Here is a 22846-nt window from a genome sequence, read left to right as displayed (position 1 = left end):
TGCTGTAAAGCAAGGATGGTCAATTTCTCTTTCCCCAGTATTGTAAGTTAAGCCTTGTTGTTTTTATACTGTTGCAACCAAAATGCCAGGTAATCTTCAGGTTAAAGTCCCCAGAATTAGGGCTGATGAATTCCTCTCTGTCTGTGGACTATAACACCTCCAGGTTAGTGTCTCCAGAGCCTCCTCCTAAGGGCTTCTTGGTGATGGGCTCTAAGTTTCGATACAGTGGGCGAACCCAGGCCCAGACACGGCAGGCCAGCGCTCTCATAGACCGGCCCGCGCCACACTTTGAACGCTCCACCAGCAAGAGGTACCTGCTGTCCCGCAGTCTGGACGGAGGTAGGTACCATAGTGGTGTTCCTCAAGGGTTACTCATACAACGAACACTTGTTAAAAGTGAAAATATTGAATGATACATTAGTGGCTATGGGATATTTGTTCATACCTGAAGACAGTGTCTTAAGATGTACTGTAGATGTGGCCATATACTTACTGTATGTATATCTAATGCTGGACTGTTCTCTTGTAATAAAACAGTCCCACTGTGCCTTGGTCTAATTAGCAGAGTTCTCCCGGCCAGTGTCGGCCATGTGTGAAAACCAGGATGGTCTGTCCCAGCACAGTGGCAGTGAACACCCCCACCTCCACAGCCCCTCTGGGGACGAACAGGAGACAGAGCTGGAACCACCCAGTTTGGAGCAGGACCAAGAGGAGGATCAGGATGAGGAACAAGATCTAGAGGAATACCACGACCAAGAGGAGAATGTGGATGGTGTCCCCACCCCCAGCAAGAAGAAGGAGATCAAGGTACTGTTAGGGTTAGGGTTATCACGTTACTGTTAGGGTTAGGGTTATTAAGTTACTGTTAGGGTACGGGTTAGGGGAGCATTTCCCAAACTCGGTCCTCGAGACACCAAGGGGAGCAAGTTTTGGTTTTTGCCTGAACACTACACAGCTGATCTAAATGATCGAAGCTTGATGATTAGTTGATTATTTGAATCAGCTGTGTAGTGCTCGGACAAAAAACAAATCATGCACCCTTTGGGGTCCTGAGGACTGAGTTTTGGAAACCCTGGTTAGGGAAAGGTACTGTTAGGCAGATGGGAGGAAGGCTTGAGAGGGTAGCTACAGGACTTAAGATACTATGGTGGTCATATCTGGTTCAGAGGGTAAATGGCCCAACCTAGCCTGGTTGATTGATCTGTATGTGCTTTAGCCAACTTCTATAACATTCCCTAGGCTACATGACATAGGAGTTGGATAAAACACAAACCGTTTTGTGGACCCAGGCTCAGCCTACTTGTTTCTCAGAATCAAAAACATTCACATTTGATGGTAAGTGCCACTCTAGGATGGAAATAGGCTATAAGTAAGGATACAATGCAGTATAAGTAGGATGATACCTATGGATGCTTAGAGAGACACACAGCTTGTGTGGATATGATGTTTGTGTCAGGGTGGAGGTGTCTGTCTCAGTGCAGATTGTCAGATGGCAGTGACTGCAGGGGTGCTGCTGGTGCTAGAGTGTACCGCTGGAACTTCGGGTACCACTGTGACATTCCCTGCTGAGGTTTAAAGCTAAAGATTTAAAGCAAAATTAACTCTGCTCCCTCTATGCCACTCAGAGGCTAACCAGTATAACTCATTATCACCACTAACTGTTGTATCGAACCTTCACTTATCTCTCATGCCAAGCCAACCTAACTTCTCCTGCTGGTGTTCTTTCTTGCTCTCGCTCCCTGTCATTCACTAATATGCTCTCTCTCTCTTTAACCCTCGCTGGCAAAAGGAGGATGCTGGGTCCCCACTTGACAATATACAGGAGGTATTTGGTGTCTGGTGGCCTGTCTGTCTCTGTCAGTCTGTCTGTCTGTCAGTCTGTGAGATGGCTCTATGCCTACCAGTCTTTTTGTGTTCAGTAATCCCATATATTAGTGATAGACTAGCAGTATGCCTAATTGACATACAGTGAGTAAACTTCTGCACCATCATATCTTTGTTTGCACCCAAAGTGTTACATTGAAGCTGCAAAGCATTCATTTGATGCTGTTCATTGGAGAGCCAATATTTTAAGGGCTGTCAAATGAACACGTTAATAACTGGTTAAGGCATGACATGCTTATCGGAGGTAAATATTTTTGATGCCATTAATCGCATCTCCATTTCACCGCACGGAACATTTTAAGCGCAGAACACAACACGGAACACAGCTACAGTCTTAGCTTCACCTTTACATGGCTGAAGACCGTGGGCCTCGAGGCAAAATCATGCCCAATATCACCGGAGCTATGTTTTTTCTTTCTGCCTTAAATTGGTGAGCGTGTCGCAGCCCATTTTAAATTACTTGCCAGACAATTTTTATTTTATTTTTTACAAACATTGTTTAACTAGCTAGTCATGTTAACTAGCTAGCTAGGAACTTGATAACTTGACCACTGACTAGGCTATTCACAAAATGTAGATGGCAGAGGAAGAACTGAAAAGGAATATGCCATATCCAAGAGTGGGTATGTATGACTGTGTGTGTGTGTGAAAGAGGATGTGTGTGAGAATGGGAGTATGTGAATGAGAGACGTGAGGGAGATTGTGTAGGCCTATATCAAATCAAATTTGATTAGTCACATGCGCCGAATACAACAGGTGTAAACCTTACAGTGAAATACTTACTTACAAGCCCCCAACCGACAGTGCAGCTTAAAAAAATACGGATAAGAATAAGAGATAAAAGTAACAAGTAATTAAAGAGGAGCAGTAAAAAATAACAATATAGACAGGAGGGTGCCGGTACAGAGTCAATGTGCGGGGACACCGGTTAGTTGAGGTAGTATGTACATGTAGGTAGAGTTAATTAAAGTGACTATGCATAAATGACAACAGAGAGTGGCAGTGGTGTGGAGAGAGGAGGAGGGGGGGGGGGAATGTGAATAGCCTGGGTAGCCATTTGACTAGATTTTCAGGAGTCTTATGGCTTGGGGGTTAAAGCTGTTTAGAAGCCTCTTGGACCTAGACTTGGTGCTCTGGTACCGCTTGCCGTGTGGTAGCAGAGAGAACAGTCTATGACTAGGGTGGCTGGAGTCGTTGACAATTGTTAGGGCCTTTCTCTGACACTGCCTGGTATAGAAGTTCCTGGATGGCAGGAAGCTTGGCCCCAGTGATGTACTGGGCCGTTCACACCACCCTCTGTAGTGCCTTGCGGTCAGAGACCGAGCAGTTGCCATACCAGGCAGTGATGCAACCAGTCAGGATGGTGCAGATGTAGAACCTTTTGAGGATCTGAGGACCCATGCCAAATCTTTTCCGTCTCCTGAGGGGGAATAGGTTTTGTCGTGCCTGATTCACGACTGTCATGGTGTGCTTGGACCATGTTAGTTTGTTGGTGATGTGGACACCAAGGAACTTGAAGCTCTCAACCTGCTTCACTGCGGCCCTGTCGATGAGAATGGGGGCATGCTCGGTCCTCTTTTTCCTGTAGTCCACAATCATCTCCTTTGTCTTGGTCACGTTGAGGGAGAGGTTGTTGTCCTGGCACCACACGGCCAGGTCTCTGACCTCCTCCCTATAGGCTGTCTCGTTGTTGTCGGTAATCAGGCCTACCACTGTTGTGTCATCGACAAATTTAATGATGGTGTTGGAGTCGTGCCTGACCGTGCAGTCATGAGTGAACAGGGAGTACAGGAGGGGGCTGAGCACGCACCCCTGAGGGGCCCCTGTGTTGAGGATCAGCGTGGCAGATGTGTTGTTACCTACCCTTACCACCTGGGGGCGGCCAGTAAGGAAGTCCAGGATCCAGTTGCAGAGGGAGGTGTTTAGTCCCAGGGTCCTTAGCTTATTGATGAGCTTTGATGGCACTATGGTGTTGAACGCTGAACTGTAGTCAATGAATAGCAATAGGGATTTCTTATAAGCTTCCAGGTTAGAGTCCCGCTCCTTGAAAGCAGCATCTCTAGCCTTTAGCTCAGTGCGGATGCTCCCTGTAATCCATGGTTTCTGGTTGGGGTATGTACGTACTGTCACTGTGGGGACGACGTTGTCGATGCACTTATTGATAAAGCCAATGACAGATGTGGTGTACTCCTCAATGCCATCGGAGGAATCCAGGAACATATTCCAGTCTCTGCTAGCAAAACAGTCCTGTAGCTTAGCATCTGCTTCATCTGACCACTTCTTTATCGATCTAGTCACTGGTGCTTCCTGCTTTAATTTTAGCTCGTAAGCGGGAATCAGGAGGATAGAATTATGGTCAGATTTGCCAATTGGAGGGCGAGGGAGAGCTTTGTATGCATCGCTGTGTGTGGAGTATTGGTGGTCCAGAGGTATTTTCCCTCTGGTTGCACATTTAACATGTTGATACAAAGTAGGATTTAAGTTTCCTGCATTCAAGTCCCCGGCTACTTAGAGCGCCGTTTCTGGGTGAGGGTTTTCTTGTTTGCTTATGGCGGAATACAGCTCATTCAATGCTATCTCAGTGCCAGCCTCTGACTGTGGTGGTGTGTAAACAATTACAAAGAATATAGATGAAAACTCTCTCGGTAGGTAATGTGGTCTGCAGCCTATCATGAGAAACTCTATCTCAGGCGAGCAATAGCTCGATGCTTCCTTCGATATCGTGCACCAGCTGTTGTTTACAAAAATACATTGACCGCCGCCCCTTGTCTTACCAGATGCCGCTGTTCTATCCTGCTGGTACATCGTATAACCAGCCAGCTGTATGTTGATATTGTCGTCGTTCAGCCACGACTCCGTGAAGCATAAGATGTTACAGTTTTTAATGTCCCATTTGTTAGTTTAATAATCCCAATAACTCGTCCTTTTTATTGTCCAAAGATTGCATGTTTGCGAGCAGAATTGAGGGGAGTGGGGGTTTATTCGATCGCCTCCTACTCCTCAGAAGGCAGTCCGCTCTCCGGCCTCTCTTTCTCCGCCTCCTCTTCACGCAGATCACTGGGGTCGGTGCCTGTTCCCGAGGGTGACGTATATCCTCTGCCTCGGGCTCGTCAGAGTCGTGAAAGAAGAAAAAGGATTCTGCTAGTCCGTGGTGAGTAATCGCAGTCCTGATGTCTAGAAGTTATTTTCGGTCATAAGAGACGGTAGCGGCAACAATATGTATAAAAATAAGTTACAATCAACGCAGATAAACGAACAAACAAACACAATCGGTTGGGGGCACGTAAAACGTCTGCCTTCTGCTCCGGTGCCATTTTACACTTGTGTATATACAGTGGGGCAAAAAAGTATTTAGTCAGCCACCAATTGTGCAAGTTCTCCCACTTAAAAAGATGAGAGAGGCCTGTAATTTTCATCATAGGTACACTTCAACTATGACAGACAAAATGAGAAAACAAATCCAGAAAATCACATTGTAGGATTTTTTTATTAATTTATTTGCAAATTATGGTGGAAAATAAGTATTTGGTCAATAACAAAAGTTTATCTCTACTTTGTTATATACCCTTTGTTGGCAATGACAGAGGTCAAACGTTTTCTATGGGGTTGAGATCTGGAGACTGGCTAGGCCACTCCAAGACCTTGAAATGCTTCTTACGAAGCCACTCCTTCGTTGCCCGGGCGGTGTGTTTGGGATCATTGTCATGCTGAAAGACCCAGCCACGTTTCATCTTCAATGCCCTTGCTGATGGAAGGAGGTTTTCACTCAAAATCTCACGATACATGGCCCCATTCATTCTTTCCTTTACACGGATCAGTCGTCCTGGTCCCTTTGCAGAAAAACAGCCCCAAAGCATGATGTTTCCACCCCCATGCTTCACAGTAGGTATGGTGTTCTTTGGATGCAACTCAGCATTCTTTGTCCTCCAAACACGACGAGTTGAGTTTTTACCAAAAAGTTATATTTTGGTTTCATCTGACCATATGACATTCTCCCAATCTTCTTCTGGATCATCCAAATGCTCTCTAGCAAACTTCATGTACTGGACATGTACTGGCTTAAGCAGGGGGACACGTCTGGCACTGCAGGATTTGAGTCCCTGGCGGCGTAGTGTGTTACTGATGGTAGGCTTTGTTACTTTGGTCCCAGCTCTCTGCAGGTCATTCACTAGGTCCCCCCGTGTGGTTCTGGGATTTTTGCTCACCGTTCTTGTGATCATTTTGACCCCACGGGGTGAGATCTTGCATGGAGCCCCAGATCGAGGGAGATCAGTGGTCTTGTATGTCTTCCATTTCCTAATAATTGCTCCCACAGTTGATTTCTTCAAACCAGGCTTTCTTCAAACCATGCAAACCAAACCAAATTATATAAAGCAGCCCACGTAATCATCTGCCAGAGAATAGCCCCAATCGGCCCGAGCCCCAAGTAATACATTTGGGCCAGATATCTCACACTGGAATCGTCCCGAGCTCAATACCCGCATCCTAGCCATAAGTAATACTGCCGAAGGCGGCCCACTCAGCCGAGTGCCCCGACTCTCAGCCGGAGTCGGCCCAGATCCACTGTGCTAGCTGGGTATTTATTCAGACCCATAACCATTCAGTCTTCTTGGAGAGAAGTGAAAGCCTTCTGCATCTATTTCTAGTCCTATATTATTCAAGGATTTCATTAGAATGATGAAGATAAGGACAACAAAACATATTTAATTTAACTGTTGGAAGGAATGAACCAACAATAGAGAAAGAAGAGGTAGGCTAATAACATTAGGGAAATATTATGAAAGGTATAAATGTGTCGGCCTACTAATTATACAAATAGGCCCTATTATATTTCAAAATTAAAATCTAATTCGCTAGCCTATACTTGTAACTTTGTATGCCATGTGTGCTGCACCAGAATCACATCTTCTCTCCCTGCTTTATCATGGTTTGAATGATGTGCTTAATTCCAGTCCATATAATACAGTATAATACAGTACAGTACAGTAATACAGTTCCTCTCAAAAGGATTAGCCTACTGGAGCTTGAACCCTAACCGGTACCGAGTCAATGCGCTGGGGTGTGAGGTAATTGAAGGAATTTAGGTAATATGTACATGTAGGTAGGGTTAAAATGGACTAGGCAATCAGGATAAATAATTAACAGAGTAGCAGCTGTGTGTGTGTGTGTGTGTGTGTGTGTGTGTGTGTGTGTGTGTGTGTGTGTGTGTGTGTGTGTGTGTGTGTGTGTGTGTGTGTGTGTGTGTGTGTGTGTGTGTGTGTGTGTGTGTGTGTGTGTGGCATCAATATGCATGTGTGTACGTAGTCGTATGTCGTCTGTATGTGTACAGTGAATTTGGAAAGTATTCAGACCCCTTCATTTTTTCCCAGTTTGTTATATTACAGCATTATTCTAAAATGGATGAAAAAGCTTTTTTCCTCATGAATTTACACACAATATCCCATCATGACAAAGCAGAAACATGTTTTTAGAAATGTTTGCACATTTTTAAACTGAGTCCTTTAGGTGCCTTTTGGCAAACTCCAAGCGGGCTGTCATGTGCCTTTTACTTAGGAGTAGCTTCTGTCTGGCCACTGTACCATCAAAGCCTGATTGGTGGAGTGCTGCAGAGATGGTTGTCCTTCTTCGAGGTTCTCCTATCTCCACAGAGGAACTTTGGAGCTCTGTCAGAGTGACAATCGGGTTCTTGGTCACCTCCCTGACCAAGGACCTTCTCAACTGATTGCTCAGGTTGGCCGGGCAGCCAGCTCTAACTCTTGGTGGTTCCAAACTTTTCCATTTAAAAATGGAGACCACTGTGTTCATGGAGACCTTCAATGCTGCAGAAATGTTTTGGTACCCTACCCCAGACCCGTACCTCGACACAATCCTGTCTCGGAGCTCTACGGACAATTCCTTCCACCTCATGGCTTGGTTTTTGCTCTGACATGCACTGTCAACTGTGGGACCTTATATACTGTAGACAGATGTGTGCCTTTCCAAATCATGTCCAATCAATTTAATTTGCCACAGGTGGACATTTAATCAAGTTGTAGAAACATCTCAAGGATGATCAATGCAAACAGGATGCACCTGAGCTCAATTTTGAGTCTCATAGCAAAGGGTCTGAATACTTATTTCTGTTTTTTTTTTAAATAAATTTGGACAAATTTCTAAAAATCTGTTTTTGCCTTTGTCATTATGGGGTATTGTGTGTAGATTGATGAGAAAAACATTTCATTTAATACATTTTAGAACAAGGCTGTAATGAAAGAAAATGTGGAAAAAGTCAAGGGGTCTGAATACTTTCCGAATGCACTGTACGCGCTCGTCGTCCCCACCAGGGTCTTGACCTGACTGTAGTTCGGTGTCGTAACTGACTGGCACACTGAGAAGTGTGCTCTTCACGGATTAATCCCGGTTTCAACTGTAAATAAAATAAAATAAAATGTTATTTGTCACATACACATAGTTAGCAGATGTTAATGCGAGTGTAGCGAAATGCTTGTGCTTCTAGTTCCGACCATGCAGTAATATCTAACAAGTAATCTAACCTAACAATTTCACATTAACTACCTTATACACACAAGTGTAAAGGAATGAATAAGAATATGTATATAAAAATATATGAATGAGTGATGGCCTAACGGCATAGGCAAGATGCAGTAGATGGTATAGAGTACAGTATATACATATGAGATGAGTAATGTAGGGTATGTAAACATTATATAAAGTGGCATTGTTTAAAGTGGATAGTGATACATTCATTACATACATTTGTCCATTATTAAAGTGGCTAGAGTTGAGTCAGTATGTTGGCAGCAGCCACTCAATGTTAGTGATGGCTGTTTAACAGTCTGATGGCCTTGAGAAAGAAGCTGTTTTTCAGTCTCTCGGTCCCCGCTTTGATGCACCTGTACTGATCTCGCCTTCTGGATGATAGCAGGGTGAACAGGCAGTGGCTCGGGTGGTTGTTGTCCTTGATGATCTTTTTGGCCTTCCTGTGACATCCAGTGGTGTAGGTGTCCTGGAGGGCAGGTAGTTTGCCCCCAGTGATTCGTTGTGCAGACCTCACTACCCTCTGGAGAGTCTTATGGTTATGGGCAGAGCAGTTGCCGTACCAGGCGGTGATACAGCCCGACAGGATGCTCTCGATTGTGCATCTGTAAAAGTCTGTGAGTGTTTTTGGCGACAGGCCGAATTTCTTCAGCCTCATCATGCTGTCTGTGTGGGTGGACCATTTCAGTTTGTCCGTGATGTGTACGCCGAGGAATCCTTTCCACTACTGTCCCGTCGATGTGGATAGGGGGCTGCTCCCTCTGCTGTTTCCTGAAGTCAACGATCATCTCCTTTGTTTTGTTGACATTGAGTGTGAGGTTATTTTCCTGACACCAGGGCGGGGTCGAAACCCAGGGTCTCGAGCTTAATGACGAGTTTGGAGGGTACTATGGTGTTAAATGCTGAGCTGTAGTCGATGAACAGCATTCTTACATAGGTATTCCTCTTGTCCAGATGGGTTAGGGCAGTGTGATTGCGATTGTGTCATCTGTGGACCTATTGCGGTGGTAAGCAAATTGGAGTGGGTCTAGTGTGTCAGGTAGGGTGGAGGTGATATGGTCCTTGACTAGTCTCTCAAAGCACTTCATGATGATGACGGAAGTGGTCATTTAGCTCAGTTACCTTAGCTTTCTTGGGCACAGGAACAATGGTGGCCCTCTTGAAGCATGTGGGAACAGCAGACTGGGATAAGGATTGATTGAATATGTCCGTAAACACACCAGCCAGCTGGTCTGAGCATGCTCTGAGGACGCGGCTGGGGATGCTGTCTGGGCCGGCAGCCCTGCGAGGGTTAACACGTTTAAATGTTTTACTCACGTTGGCTGCGGTGAAGGAGAGCCCGCAGGTTTTGGTAGCGGGCCGTGTCAGTGGCACTGTATTGTCCTCAAAGCGAGCAAAGAAGTTGTTTAGTCTGTCTGGGAGCAAGACATCGTGGTCCGCGATGGGGCTGGTTTTTCTTTTGTAGCCCGTGATTGACTGTAGACCCTGCGACATACCTCTCGTGTCTGAGCCGTTGAAATGCGACTCTACTTTGTCTCTATACTGACGCTTAGCTTGTTTGATTGCCTTGCGGTGGGAATAGCTACGCTGTTTGTATTCGGTCATGTTTCCGGTCACCTTGCCCTGATTAAAAGCAGTTGTCCGCGCTTTCAGTTTTGCGCGAATGCTGCCATCAATCCACGGTTTCTGGTTGGGGAATGTTTTAATAGACACTGTGGGTACAACATCCCCGATGCACTTGCTAATAAACTCGCTCACGTATTCATCAAGGTTGTTGTTTGATGCTATGCGGAACATATCCCAGTCCACATGATTGAAGAAATCTTGAAGCATGGAATCAGATTGGTCGGACCAGCGTTGAACAAACCTGAGCGCGGGTGCTTCCTGTTTTAGTTTCTGTCTATAGGCTGGGAGCAACAAAATGGAGTCGTGGTCAGCTTTTCCGAAAGGAGGGTGGGGGAGGGCCTTATATGCATTGCGGAAGTTAGATCTAGGGTTTTGCCAGCCCGGGTTGCGCAATCGATATGCTGATAGAATTTAGGGAGCCTTGTTTTCAGATTAGCCTTATTAAAATCCCCAGCTACAATAAATGCAGCCTGAGGATATGTGGTTTCCAGTTTACATAGAGTCGAATTAAGTTCTTTCAGGGCCATCGATGTGTCTGCTTGGGGGGGAATATACACGACTATGATTATGATCGAAGAGAATTCTCTTGGTAGATAATCCGGTCGGCATTTGATTGTGGGGAATTCTAAGTCAGGTGAACAAAAGGACTTGAGTTCCTGTATGTTGTTATGATCACACCACGTCTCGTTAATCATAAGGCATACACCCCCGCCCTTCTTCTTACTAGAGAGATGCTTGTTTCTGTCGGCGCGATGCGTGAAGAAACCAGGTGGCTGTACAAACTCCGATAGCGTGTCTCGAGTAAGCCATGTTTCCGTGAAATAAAGAACGTTACAGTCTCTGTCTCTCTGGAAGGCAACTCTTGCTCGGATTTCGTCTACCTTGTTGACAAGAGACTGGACATTGGTGAGTAGTATGCTCGGGAGCGGTGCGTGATGTGCTCGTCTACGGAGCCTGACCAGAAGACCGCTCCGTCTGCCCCTTCTGCGGCATCATTGTTTTGGGTCGCTGGCTGGGATCCGATCCATTGTCCTGGGTGGTGGGCCAAACAGAGGATCTGCTTCGGGAAAGTCGTATTCCTGGTCGTAATGTTGGTAAGTTGACGTTGCTCTTACATCCAATAGTTCCTCCCGACTGTGTGTAATAAAACCTAAGATTTCCTGGGGTAACAATGTAAGAAATAACACATAAAAAAACAAAATACTGCATAGTTTCCTAGGAACGCGAAGCGAGGCGGCCATCTCTTTGTCGGCGCCGGAAGACTGGACAGATGGCTGACAGCGTGTATGGCGTCGTGTGGTTGAGCAGTTTGTTAATGTCAACAATGTGAACAGCGTGCCCCATGGTGGCAGTGGGGTTATGGTATGGGCAGGCATAAGCTACGGACAAAAAACACAATTGCATTTTATCGATGGCAATTTGAATGCACAGAGATACCGTGACGAGATCCTGAGGCCCATTGTCAGGCCATTCATCCGCCGCCATCACCTCATGTTTCTGCATGATAATTACACAATTCCTGGAAGCTGAATATGTTCTTCCATGGCCTACATACTCACCAGACATGTCACCCATTGAGCACGTTTGGGATGCTCTGGATCGACGTGTACAACAGTGTGTTCCAGTTCCTGCCAATATCCAGCAACTTCGGACAGACATTGAAGAGGATTGGGACAACATTCCACAGGCCACAATCAACAGCTAGATCAACTCTATGCGATGGAGATTTGTCGCGCTGCAATGAGGAAAATGGTGGTCACATCAGATACTGACTGGTTTTCTGATCTACTCCCTCACCTTATTTTTTTAAGGTATCTGTGACCACAGATGCATATCTGTTTTCCCAGTCATGTGAAAACCACAGATTAGGCCCTAATGAATTTATTTAAATTGACTGATTTCCTTCTATGAACTGTAGCTCAGTAGAATCTTTGAAATTGTTTCATGTTGTGTTTATATTTTTGTTCAGTGGAAAATAATGTGACAGGTGAAATGAAGAATGTGATCTGCTTTATTTCCTAACATATTGCACAAGTTGACTGCAGGTATTTACATAAAAAGTAGCTACAAAACTACAATTTATTGAAAAACTTCAAAGAAATAGTTTCAATGGTATTGACGTATTGAAAAACAATCCTGTGGCTGTTTACAAACACCCAGGTACACGGTACACATGGTACATGGTACATACGGTACATGGTACATATGGTACACCGCCCAAGCTTACAAAACAATACACACAAATCCCACAAAAATACAAAATAAAGGAATCAAGAGATATCAGAAACAGCAATTTTAGAGTCCGGAATATACACTGAGCATACCAAACATTAGGAACACCTTCCTAATATTGTGTTGCACCCATTAACTCGTATTAATTATTTGTATCGTTTGACAGCCCTAAATATTTTACTTCATTCTAGAATGAACTACGGTTTTGGTAAAGCTGTATTTTGAGTTGTTATTTTATATTTTATTTTTAGCATGAACTAGTACTCAAAATCTAATAGGAGCTTGACTATAAGGATTTTACAGGCACTCCGATCTGAAAATCTGAAGTCAGCCTGCATGGTTGCGTGTGTGTGTTCCTGGTGTGTGTTTGTGTGTACAGCTATTGCTGGCTGTGTCCAGTTAGGGTTGTTCTGTGTGTCTGCCTGCCTCCTTGACTCAGTCTCCGCTCTTCCTCTGTCTCTGCATCCTCCCCCACTCCCCTTACCCCAATCCACCCCTCCCCATACACCCCTGTCCTTGCTTCTGCCCCAACTATGCCATCTCAGTTGGACCAGGAGACAACCCTTCGACACAAGGAGGTATAGCTCATTGTGCTGATCTGTCCAGAGTTGGAGTCAGTTCCACATCTATTCCTGTCTATTTCTTCAGCAGTTCGAAACAGTTCCGCAATTGACTGGAATTCAGATGGAATTGACTTCAACCCTGGTTCTGTCCCAGTGCTTTGTGACCCACTCAACTGAACAAGTGGCCTCTACCAAAACATCTAGGAAATCTCATGATACTCATTGCAGACTACTGAACAACATGGAACATTACAATGTATACATATTTTAGGATTAGGATAGTGCACTGAAGCTCCATTTCCTCTTTAAGTGCCTGCATCTTCAATGCAATGTCCCTATTGTTGTATAGAGATACAACACAGATTTTTCTGGATTGTCAAGGATACTTAACAACATTCACTTAAACCAGCCTTGTGTGAATAACAGCATTCACTTAAGTCAGCCTTCAATTGATGTAATGTATGATGTATGCAGCTACAGTAGTCAATGAAAATGAATACTAGACAACAGAGAACTAACTAGCGATTCACTTAGAGAATATATTAGCACATTCAGAGTCGTTTTAATTTGGTGTTTGTTTCATCCTAATAAACATCCAAATCGATAATACTTTCATTGGCAAAGGGTTTTAATAGCATCCCAAATGCCATATTCATCCATAGACAATCTACTGAATGGAATAGAAACGCGATGACATTCGTAGCCCACAAACAAAGCACTTGATCCATGCGCTGAGTTGCTGAGTATTAAGACACATTAGTGTAAGTCATTGTGTTTGTCTTTTCCTGTGCTCTGCCTACGATGTTAATGTCACAGTGATATATTATTTCAGATCACGTTTTGTTCGTCCATGCATAATGCGATTTCATTTAGTGTGTCTGTGATTACTGCAGTGGTAATTTATATGATGTCATACTAATGCATATTACTCTATCCTCTTCCTCTTTCTCCTCTCCCGCCCTCTCTCATTCTCTCTATCTATCCCTTTATTCTGTACAGTTTTTGGATAAGTCAGAGGATGTCTTACTGAAGCACCAGGCCAGTATCAATGAGCTGAAGAGAGCCCTGAGGGAGCCCAACAGCAAGCTGATGAACCGTGAGAAGCGGCTGTCAGGGACGTCTCCTGGCGGAACACCCGAGAAGAAGGCTGTGAGTGTGGGATGAGGGTGGTGAGGACCTGGGATCCACTGGAGCATGGGTGGCAGTTGAGATTCACAACCTTTAACCTATATACCACCTCTCCACTGTATGTCATACATATATCACTGATAATGCCATACTACTCCTGTTTAAACTGCCCTGACATCTGACAGTGAGTCTGTGTATGACAACATTGACATTCCAGTCTTGCATTAAGTTTCCTAGCACCTCATACCATTGACTCCCCTTGAACCCAGTAGGCTTGGAGGTCAAGACTGGAGAACAGTCACTACTCTGGCTTTGTGTTTGTGTGCTTTGTCATCTATTGGAATATTGTTAACTTGAATATTTACAGTCTGATATAAAACCAAGAACTGTATTTTTGACCGTGACTTTTGAGGACAATAATATTTCTTCAAGGTATTGTAGGTGGTTATTTATTGTAGATATATACTGCTGCAGACTCAGACCTATTGGATAGTGTTATGGTAGTGCTAAAAGAGATCATAAGAACACATTTAATTAGAAAAATAACCTGGAAAAATTGTCCTACATTTATCATTAGAGATATCTCAGTTGTATTTAAAGATAAAACTCTCTCTCTCTCAAGTTATTGCAGAAAGTAATTCTGCAATAACTTGAAGAGATTATGTGAGGCCCTCGAGCAACAATCATCTCTAGCGTCTTCCCACCTTGATTGCCTGACAGTTAAAATGCTTCCCTTTGTGTCAGAACACCAACGCCCATGCTCTTTTGATCACTTTCACATTGTGATTGTACTGTTAAGATAGTGTACTAAGATAGTATTCTCCAGTCTAGCTCTGTCAATGCAGTCTGTTTCCAGGTATTTTTGTAGTCTACGGAAGCTTTCTCATCTGCTGTCTGAGAACAATCGGATTATAGCCGTGGAGAATATCATCAGACACCCTTGAAGGCATGACAACTCGATCTGTCATGTACTTACATAGATCGGAGAGAGAGATGCTAAAGTCCTGAATGAATAATGGCAAAGTGTGGCCTGAGAAAATCCCACTTCTCAGAGAGATTCAGAAGAAATCATAAAGCCTTTGATGTAGTTGCAAATGTTATTTTTGCATTGCAAATACCTCCTAATTTGCTTATGCAGATTTGGCAGCCGCAGGTGGAAGCTAACTAGGCCCATGTTGCTCTTTTGCAATAATCTCACCATTCGATTCAAGATTTCATCTTGATTGGCTCATAGATGTTAACTCAGACTTCAATTCAGGAGAGACGTACAGTATCTTTGTAAAGTCCCTTGTCTCCATTGAATCAATATTTCTTCCCCCTTTCTACCTGTCTCTTTCCTTGAACCATTTTTCCCTCTTGCATGAAATTACCAACATTGAAATAGTATGCTTTGCCAAAGAACCATACAGTTGGTCTCTCTCCTTGTCACAAGAGTGACAGTTAGGGCTCCTCTAATAGCTGTTCTCCTCCATCTCTCTTCCCCCTCCACCCCTCTTCTGGTGGGAAACGCTCGGCCCCCCATCAGGTGGTGGGCAAGGAACTAGTAAACATCTTCTCTGTAGAGGGCTTCGTCCAGAAGACAGTGGTGACTTCCCCAGAGGTTTCCCTTCTCTTCCTCCTCTTTTGTCTTCTAATGTCTGACTGTACTGTAGTTGTCCATTTATCTGTAATGAAACTGTGGCCCGGTACCATTTTATAGACATACTGCACACTCAGCTACAGCTGATATCTCTTGCATCTTGTTTTATTTGATCTGCTGCAGTCATTGAGTTTGAGAAAATCTTTAAGAAATGCAATAACCCATATATAGGCCTACATTTGGATGCAAATGTACACATTTCTATGTATGATTGCCGCAATTGTGGCGGAATAGATTGAGAAGAATGTAGAGGTTATATTTGTACTATAAAAACACATTACTGTACTGTAGCTGTTAACCTAAATTATGTTACAGTTCATTTGCTGCCTCTAACTGTTTTTAATCTGTATCAACATGTAGGGCTCTGAGGAGTGGGTATTGATTGAGAAACAAAATACTCATCAACACGACTATAACTGGAAGGCAGAAGAACAGAACGAAGCTTCCACCTCGCCTCCCCCATTATTCCCTGATTCCTCTTGGGAAAGAAAGAAAGAATTGGAAAAAGACATAGAAGTAGCCAAGATGATTCATATCGAGGTTACAGGGGAGGATGGGCAAGAAATGATAACAGATATTGATAACTTTCCATTGTCCAAAGCCACAAGGGAAGCCCAGGATGAATGTTCTGAACCACGGTTGACTAGCAACAGCCGGTTCGTGGTGGAATTAGCTGAAACCACAGAATCTTCTGAAGAGGATTCACAGTGGAAAGCACCTCCAGCAGAACACTCTGGTGCAAAGAATGACATATTCCCAGTGTCAGACCCAGTCTCAACCCAAACCCCAGCCCCAGTCCCATTCCGAGACTCTAAGAAGGATCATCAACCCAACAGACACAGAAAAAAGAAGAGACCTAATAGTTTAAATCTGGGAATGTCAACAGAATTCATCTATGAGAAAGAGGGTGATGTCTCAAATGCTGAAGAAGACAACGGGGGATCAGACTGGGAGGATAGTCCAACAGAGAAGACAAAGGCGGGACAAATAGATCACCCTGTATCCAGAAAGGAGCCAGACGACCAGTGTTGGGTGACGAGTCCATTGATGAAAGATGAGGAGATATCACCAGAGGCAAAATGGAAGGAGACAGTGGTGTCTGCGTATGAAGATAAGAAGAAGGAGCACAATACATCAATAGGAGACAAGGCGACTCAGGGAAGTGTTGTGGATGATCCTGCAGTGTGTGATGGAAGAGACCAGGTTAAGCGCTTCATCACTGAGGTCCAGCCAGCAGACGAAGGGCTGGGCTCTGTCAATGGTCCTGGGAAAACAGAATGTGATAGTTTAGCAGAACAGGTTAGAGAACCGGTTAAAGGGTTTCATCTCAGAGAGAGGTGCATGACTGACAATAGAGAACACATAGAAGAGGTCAAGTTGAGGGAGGTCAAGACACACAAGAGACAAGACAGTAACTCTGGGGGGGAGGAAGTGGAAGGTCTCACGTCCGAGGTCAGGGGTCAGAGAAGGTCTTTACAGAGACTATCAGGCAGCAGTCAGTCAGAAATCACCAGGATCGTTCCGCTCAAACCTGAAAGGTCAAAGAGCTTAGCATGCAAAGATGAGCAGGACAGAGGGAGTCAGGAGTCAGAGTCTGAGCTGAGTGGCGTTTTTAGAAGAGAGTACAGATGGTCAGGGGGTTCATCAGAGGGACCTTCAGACATCAACTGGAACAACGAGTCCACCTTCTATCAAACACCCACCCTGCCTACGTCATTCATCTCAACCAACGTTAGTCCAGCAAGACGGACCCACTCCCCGACTACCACACACAGAGACGCCCCACAGGAACAGGGCAGCTTCTGGGGTCTGGAAGGCTTGGCAAGAGTTGAGGCTAAAACTGAAGAGCTGGTTCAGCAACAGAGCAGCCCTGCCCGTGACGATCACTTTCAGACGTCATTCATCTCAACCAACGCTAGTCCAGCAAGACGGACCCACTCCCCGACTACCACACACAGAGACGCCCCACAGGAACAGGGCAGCTTCTGGGGTCTGGAAGGCTTGGCAAGAGTCGAGGCTAAATCTGAAGAGCTGGTTCATCAACAGAGCAGCGCTGCCTGTGATGATCCCTTTCAGGCTGCTAGAGAAGCCATAGAGAGTCATCAGTTTCTCAGCTTCAAGGTTTCAGCCTCAGCGCTCCCCAGGACAGCTCCTCCTGCCCCTCCAGTTAAAACACAGAAGGCCAGAGAGTCTGGACTCATACTCCGTAACATCAACCGCAATGTTAGCAGGGAGCCTGGCCTGGATGCAACCAAGAAGAGACACTCGGTAACTCTGCTTGCCATCTGCTTTTCAGTCATTTGGAAACAAAAAGCATCGCATGAGCTTCAGACAGAGTCGCACACTCCCATTTTCTTATTTTCCTGTTTTCATTGACTTGAATATACATACATGTAACTTATGCCTGCCTGTATATGAAGAAGGGGGGTGGAGTTTTACTTTTGACACACTTGTTTTGGCTGTGTCTGATTGGCTGATGCTGCCAATAATGCATTTTGTCTGCTATGAGTTTGGACCCTCCCCCTCTCTGCCTCTCTGCCTCCCTCCACCCTTATTTGCATACTTCACAGCATACCTGAAACACAACTGCTTGTAAATCTGTAGTAATCACTACAGAGCTGTGGTAGAGATTGTAAATCTGTAGTAATCACTACAGAGCTGTGACAGAGATTGTCAAAAAGACAAAAACAACTTTTCATGCTTTGGCTCTTGGCTTCTATCCCCCCTCTCTTCACAGGGCGGCGCACAATTGGACCAGCGTCGTCCGGGTTAGGGTTTGGCCGGGGTTGGCCGTCATTGTAAATAAGAATTTGTTCTTAACTGACTTGCCTAGTTAAATAAAGGTTAAATAAAAATAAATAAATAAATAAACATTTGAACCTTAATTTTCCTTCCAATTAACCCTGTAGCAAGTCTCCTCTTTTGCAGAGGGTTGCAAGGAAACAAAGGGTTTTGCATATTGCCATGGCTCTGAGTTTTTTTTGCACTTCTCTTCCATGCTGTTTCCAAGCTGACATGTGGAGGAAGGCATGGACTTCAGACATGGTTTCATACATGTTTTACAGCTCAATTGACTGTGACAGGATCTGTGTGAGGAAATGAAAGAAGCGTGTCATTATCACCCATAAAGGCACTATATGCTACAGATAAGCTCATCCATCAAATGCCGACCATTCATCTCCTGACCTCATGGATACTTGTTATAATAAGTCACATATGATACCAACTCAGTAGTTTGCGTAATGTCATGTAGATGAAAAAATAGTTTGTGATTTGACATGTTATTTCAAATGATCAACTTCATTAACATGAAAATGAATGACATGAGCATTGAGCTAAATGTGGCTTACAGTACCTTATTGGGGGATGATTATTTAAAAACCAGATCAAATGCTTTACAAGGATCACACGTTGGATGCTATAATGCTTTCTTGTAAAGCAAAGAACCCACACAGACTGTGAAGAAAGAGGCAGGAAACAAGCTGTCCAACAGCAATGCCCAGGCTGCTGTACCTACACAGACAGACTAGCTATCAGTAAGAGATGTCGCCACGTTCATTTTACAGGTTGTATTATTAGGAGCTTGCACCTATTTGGCAGTGAAATTATTTAACATTAGGCCTCGGCCTTGACAGCTTAAATACTTATAAGTCTTTCATCTGCGTCTAGGTCATGGACACATTGGCACGGCCCCACCCAAAAAGTGAAAACCAGCATCTGAGAGCACCATCCGTTCTGTATACTGGTTGGGCAAAACCAGAATGGGCTTCCAAACATGTCATTAAATCATAATACAGCTGCTTGGTTTTACCTCCAAAACCGCCTTTGATGTCATTGAAACCAAACGCCATTCTTTGGCCATTTGAACATTTGAGCCTCATAAAACAATTCAGTCTGTGTGGTTTGCAGCATTCTCTGATTCTGTCCTTGGCCAATGATTGGCTTTTGCGATGCTACTATGGCTCCTCTATACTATCATATCTTACAACCTGTCTGTAATACATTCTGTATGACACTCTAGTTTATACTAATTCAAACCAGGATAACTGGCTTTACCTGGTGGGTTCTTCAGGTTTTTGCTCATTTCGAATAGAAGGCAATGAAATCAGGAAGTAAACTAAAATTACAATTCAATGGCATTTATTTTCAATGACTTCTCAATAAATGGAAAAGTAGAAGCTATTTATTTCAAAAGGTTTTCCATTTCTGAATTTTAAATTCAAACCACTTCCTGAATTGACTACCTTCAATTCGAATTGAGCCCAACCCTTGGGTTAATTTCTCTTGTCCAAACTGGTAGTAAGCTTACTTGTTTTCTGTACTCATGAAATAATGGAAGGGGGGGAGGGGACTCCCCTTCTGTGTTAGAACCGTACTGTTCTGTTGTTCTTATGGTCTGTTAGTAGAAACCCAGTCTCTATACTGGTGTCTACACTCTTAGATATAAAGGTGCTATATAGAACTTAAAAAGCTTCTTCGGCTGTCCCCATAGGAGAACCCTTTGAAGAACCCTTTTTGGTTCAAGGCAGAACCGTGTTGGGTTCCATCCAGAACCCTTTCCACACAGGGTTTTACATGGAACCCAAAGGGGTTCTACTTGGAACCAGAAAAGGTTATCCTATGAGGACAGCCCTTTTAGAACCTTTTTTCTAAGATCGTAGTAGTCTGTCTCTCCAGCTTGGACTAACCTCTGGCTGTTCTCTCTCTTCCTCTGCTCTCTCTGTTCCTCTGTTCTCTCTCTTCTTCTGCTCTCTCTCTTCCTCTGCTTTCTCTCTTCCTCTGCTTTCTCTCTTCCTCTGCTCTCTCTCTTCCTCTGCTTTCTCTTCCTCTGCTTTCTCTCTTCCTCTGCTTTCTCTCTTCCTCTGCTTTCTCTCTTCCTCTGCTCTCTCTCTTCCTCTGCTTTCTCTCTTCCTCTGCTCTCCCTTTGCAGGAGCCACTCTCCACTCCTGCCGTCTATGAAGATACAGTAGATGATGCCAAGGTCACTTTATATAATTAATTTAACTATATGCCTCCCCATGTCCCAAGTTTTGCACTGTTCTCTCTTGTGATAGATCAGTCTCCCTCACAGTCATCCATGGGTATCTCTATGCATGCTGCCCATATGACAGAGGCTGAACCGTGACTATGCCACAGTCGTTTACCCTTCGCTAAATTCCTGCCTGTAAGGCTTCCCCATTCATCTCTTCTCTCCTCCATATAGGTCAATACTATGTGTAACAAATTGCGTGCCCAGAGAAGATAACGTTTTTATGATCATGTATGCATGTGTAACATGTACTGTATAATGGCCTTGAGCAAAGATCCTACATGAATACTTCTACACACTCCCAGGAGACATATTTACTTCCAGAGGATCATTTATCTCCTGTCATCATCATCATCATCATCATCATCATCATCATCATCATCATCATCATCATCATCATCATCATCATCATCATCATCATCATCATCATCATCATCATCATCATCATCATCATCATCTTCACCCCTTTCATGGTCACTCCCTGCCCTGAGCAACTGCTAGACTGGCCCTGTGTTGTGACTGCCATCTTTGTGTAATCCCCTCTCTCACCCAGAGGGAACCCTGGGAGAGGAGGGCTCGGCCAGGCTCCGCCTCGGAGGAGGATCACGAGCGTGACACTGTGGTCTGCATGAAAGAGACCCACCTGGGCATCGAGAGGAAGTGTTCCAGTATGACGGTCAGCTCCACGTCCAGCCTGGAAGCTGAGGTGGACTTCACCGTCATCATGGATCTCCACACGGGCGTGGAGGAGTTCTCCAAGAGCATGTCTAAGCTGGGGGAGCGGCTGCCCGAGGTGGGCCGGGACGACTTTGAGGAGACCTCCAGGTTCTATTCAGCCCGTCTCATGGTCTCCCATGACATGTCCCCTGTAGAGGAGATGCCTCCTGTGCACCATGAGGTAGACACAGACATACTGTACCCCATCCATGATCATTGCAACTCTCTGCTTCTAAAGCCCGGAACTGCCCTGCTAGGGACACCTGCCCTTATAAATTAAATCACCTGTCACCTTTTCTGTTGGACCATTTTCAGTTACCATTTGGTTTATCCATGTTTTTTATTCATTTTCCTATGGTTTATCCATGTTTTCTATTCATTTTCCTATGGTTTATCCATGTTTTCTATTCATTTTCCTATGGTTTATCCATGTTTTCTATTCATTTTCCTATGTTTTATCCATGTTTTCTATTCATTTTCCTATGGTTTATCCATGTTTTCTATTCATTTTCCTATGGTTTATCCATGTTTTCTATTCATTTTCCTATGGTTTATCCATGTTTTTTTATCCATTTGCTTCTGCTGTTTTTTGCTTTAGATTATTGTGCAATGTGTATGTTTCCTTGTATTTTCCCTTCCATTGTCAATCATGCTTTCTTTACTGAATGTTTGGTCAAAGTTATATACAATCACCAATTGATACTGTAGTATGGGCATACTTGTATTGTTTCATTGTCTGTTTGAAAAGTATTGTAATCTTTGAATAGTAAATGTATTGTAGTTGACCTAAGGATAAGCATGTTCAGTACCATGTTGAAGCCAGCACGTATTTTACAGAAAATACCGTACTCAGACATATTTTGACCATGTCAATTTGATCATCTGATGGATTTTCATGTGTCTCAAAAGTCATTCAGCAACCCAGAAGGCTTCCCATTATAGAAACCTATAAAAACAACACATTTTGGGGGTCAATTTCAGGCCATTTGTTGACAGTTTTATTACTATCACGAAATATTGATGAAGTTAGACCAGAGACATTCTATTGTTCTCTATCTACGTAGTCTCACTGTACCTGGCTGTCTCACCCTGCTGCAGCCCCCAGTAGCCAGGAAAGACCCCAGTGCTGTTAGCGCTGCCCAGATGCTGAGGAAGGCCGATGCCAAGATGGAGATACACACCAATGGGTCAGAGGTCACCAACACCAACATCATGGACATGTCAGAGCAGGTATACTACATCAGGCTATGCCCATGGACTCACATCTGTCCCCTGTGTTTGGTGGATGATTCCGCCTGGTACAGTAATCTCATCTGTTTGTGCTCCAGCCAAGTCCTCTGCCAACAAACACGACAGAGGAGTTGGCTAAAACACAAACAGATCTACTTTCAGTGCTGTGCTAGTGCATACTAATAAGGGGGCATACTAATGAAGGTGCAAACTAATGATCAAATGTAGCAGAGAGGTCTAAATTGTTTGAACAAAACATGT

At 44.2% G+C, this 22846-nt stretch overlaps 1 protein-coding gene across 11 annotated transcripts in view; it reads left to right on the top strand.

Moving 5' to 3' along the window:
• The window catches only part of LOC129851140 (band 4.1-like protein 1), a 163761-nt gene that overhangs the window by 123045 nt on the left and 17870 nt on the right, over window positions 1–22846 (top strand). For 4 of the 11 annotated variants that reach the window (XM_055917456.1, XM_055917460.1, XM_055917454.1 and 1 more), the window contains exons 11-20: window positions 164–339; window positions 563–807; window positions 1790–1825; window positions 12825–12857; window positions 13842–13991; window positions 15496–15570; window positions 15970–17877; window positions 20540–20590; window positions 21192–21536; window positions 22454–22585. In XM_055917456.1, the coding sequence (XP_055773431.1) occupies window positions 164–339; window positions 563–807; window positions 1790–1825; window positions 12825–12857; window positions 13842–13991; window positions 15496–15570; window positions 15970–17877; window positions 20540–20590; window positions 21192–21536; window positions 22454–22585 (3151 nt within the window). The remainder of the gene's footprint in view (window positions 1–163; window positions 340–562; window positions 808–1789; window positions 1826–12824; window positions 12858–13841; window positions 13992–15495; window positions 15571–15969; window positions 17878–20539; window positions 20591–21191; window positions 21537–22453; window positions 22586–22846) is intronic. The other 7 variants (XM_055917457.1, XM_055917458.1, XM_055917461.1 and 4 more) reach the window with 7 other exon arrangements.

The sequence above is a fragment of the Salvelinus fontinalis genome, chromosome 3 (genome assembly GCF_029448725.1).
Source record: "Salvelinus fontinalis isolate EN_2023a chromosome 3, ASM2944872v1, whole genome shotgun sequence".
NCBI classification, from domain to species: Eukaryota; Metazoa; Chordata; class Actinopteri; order Salmoniformes; family Salmonidae; genus Salvelinus; species Salvelinus fontinalis.
Note: the sequence above shows the minus strand (reverse complement) of the source record. Positions and strands in the feature narration are given on the sequence as shown.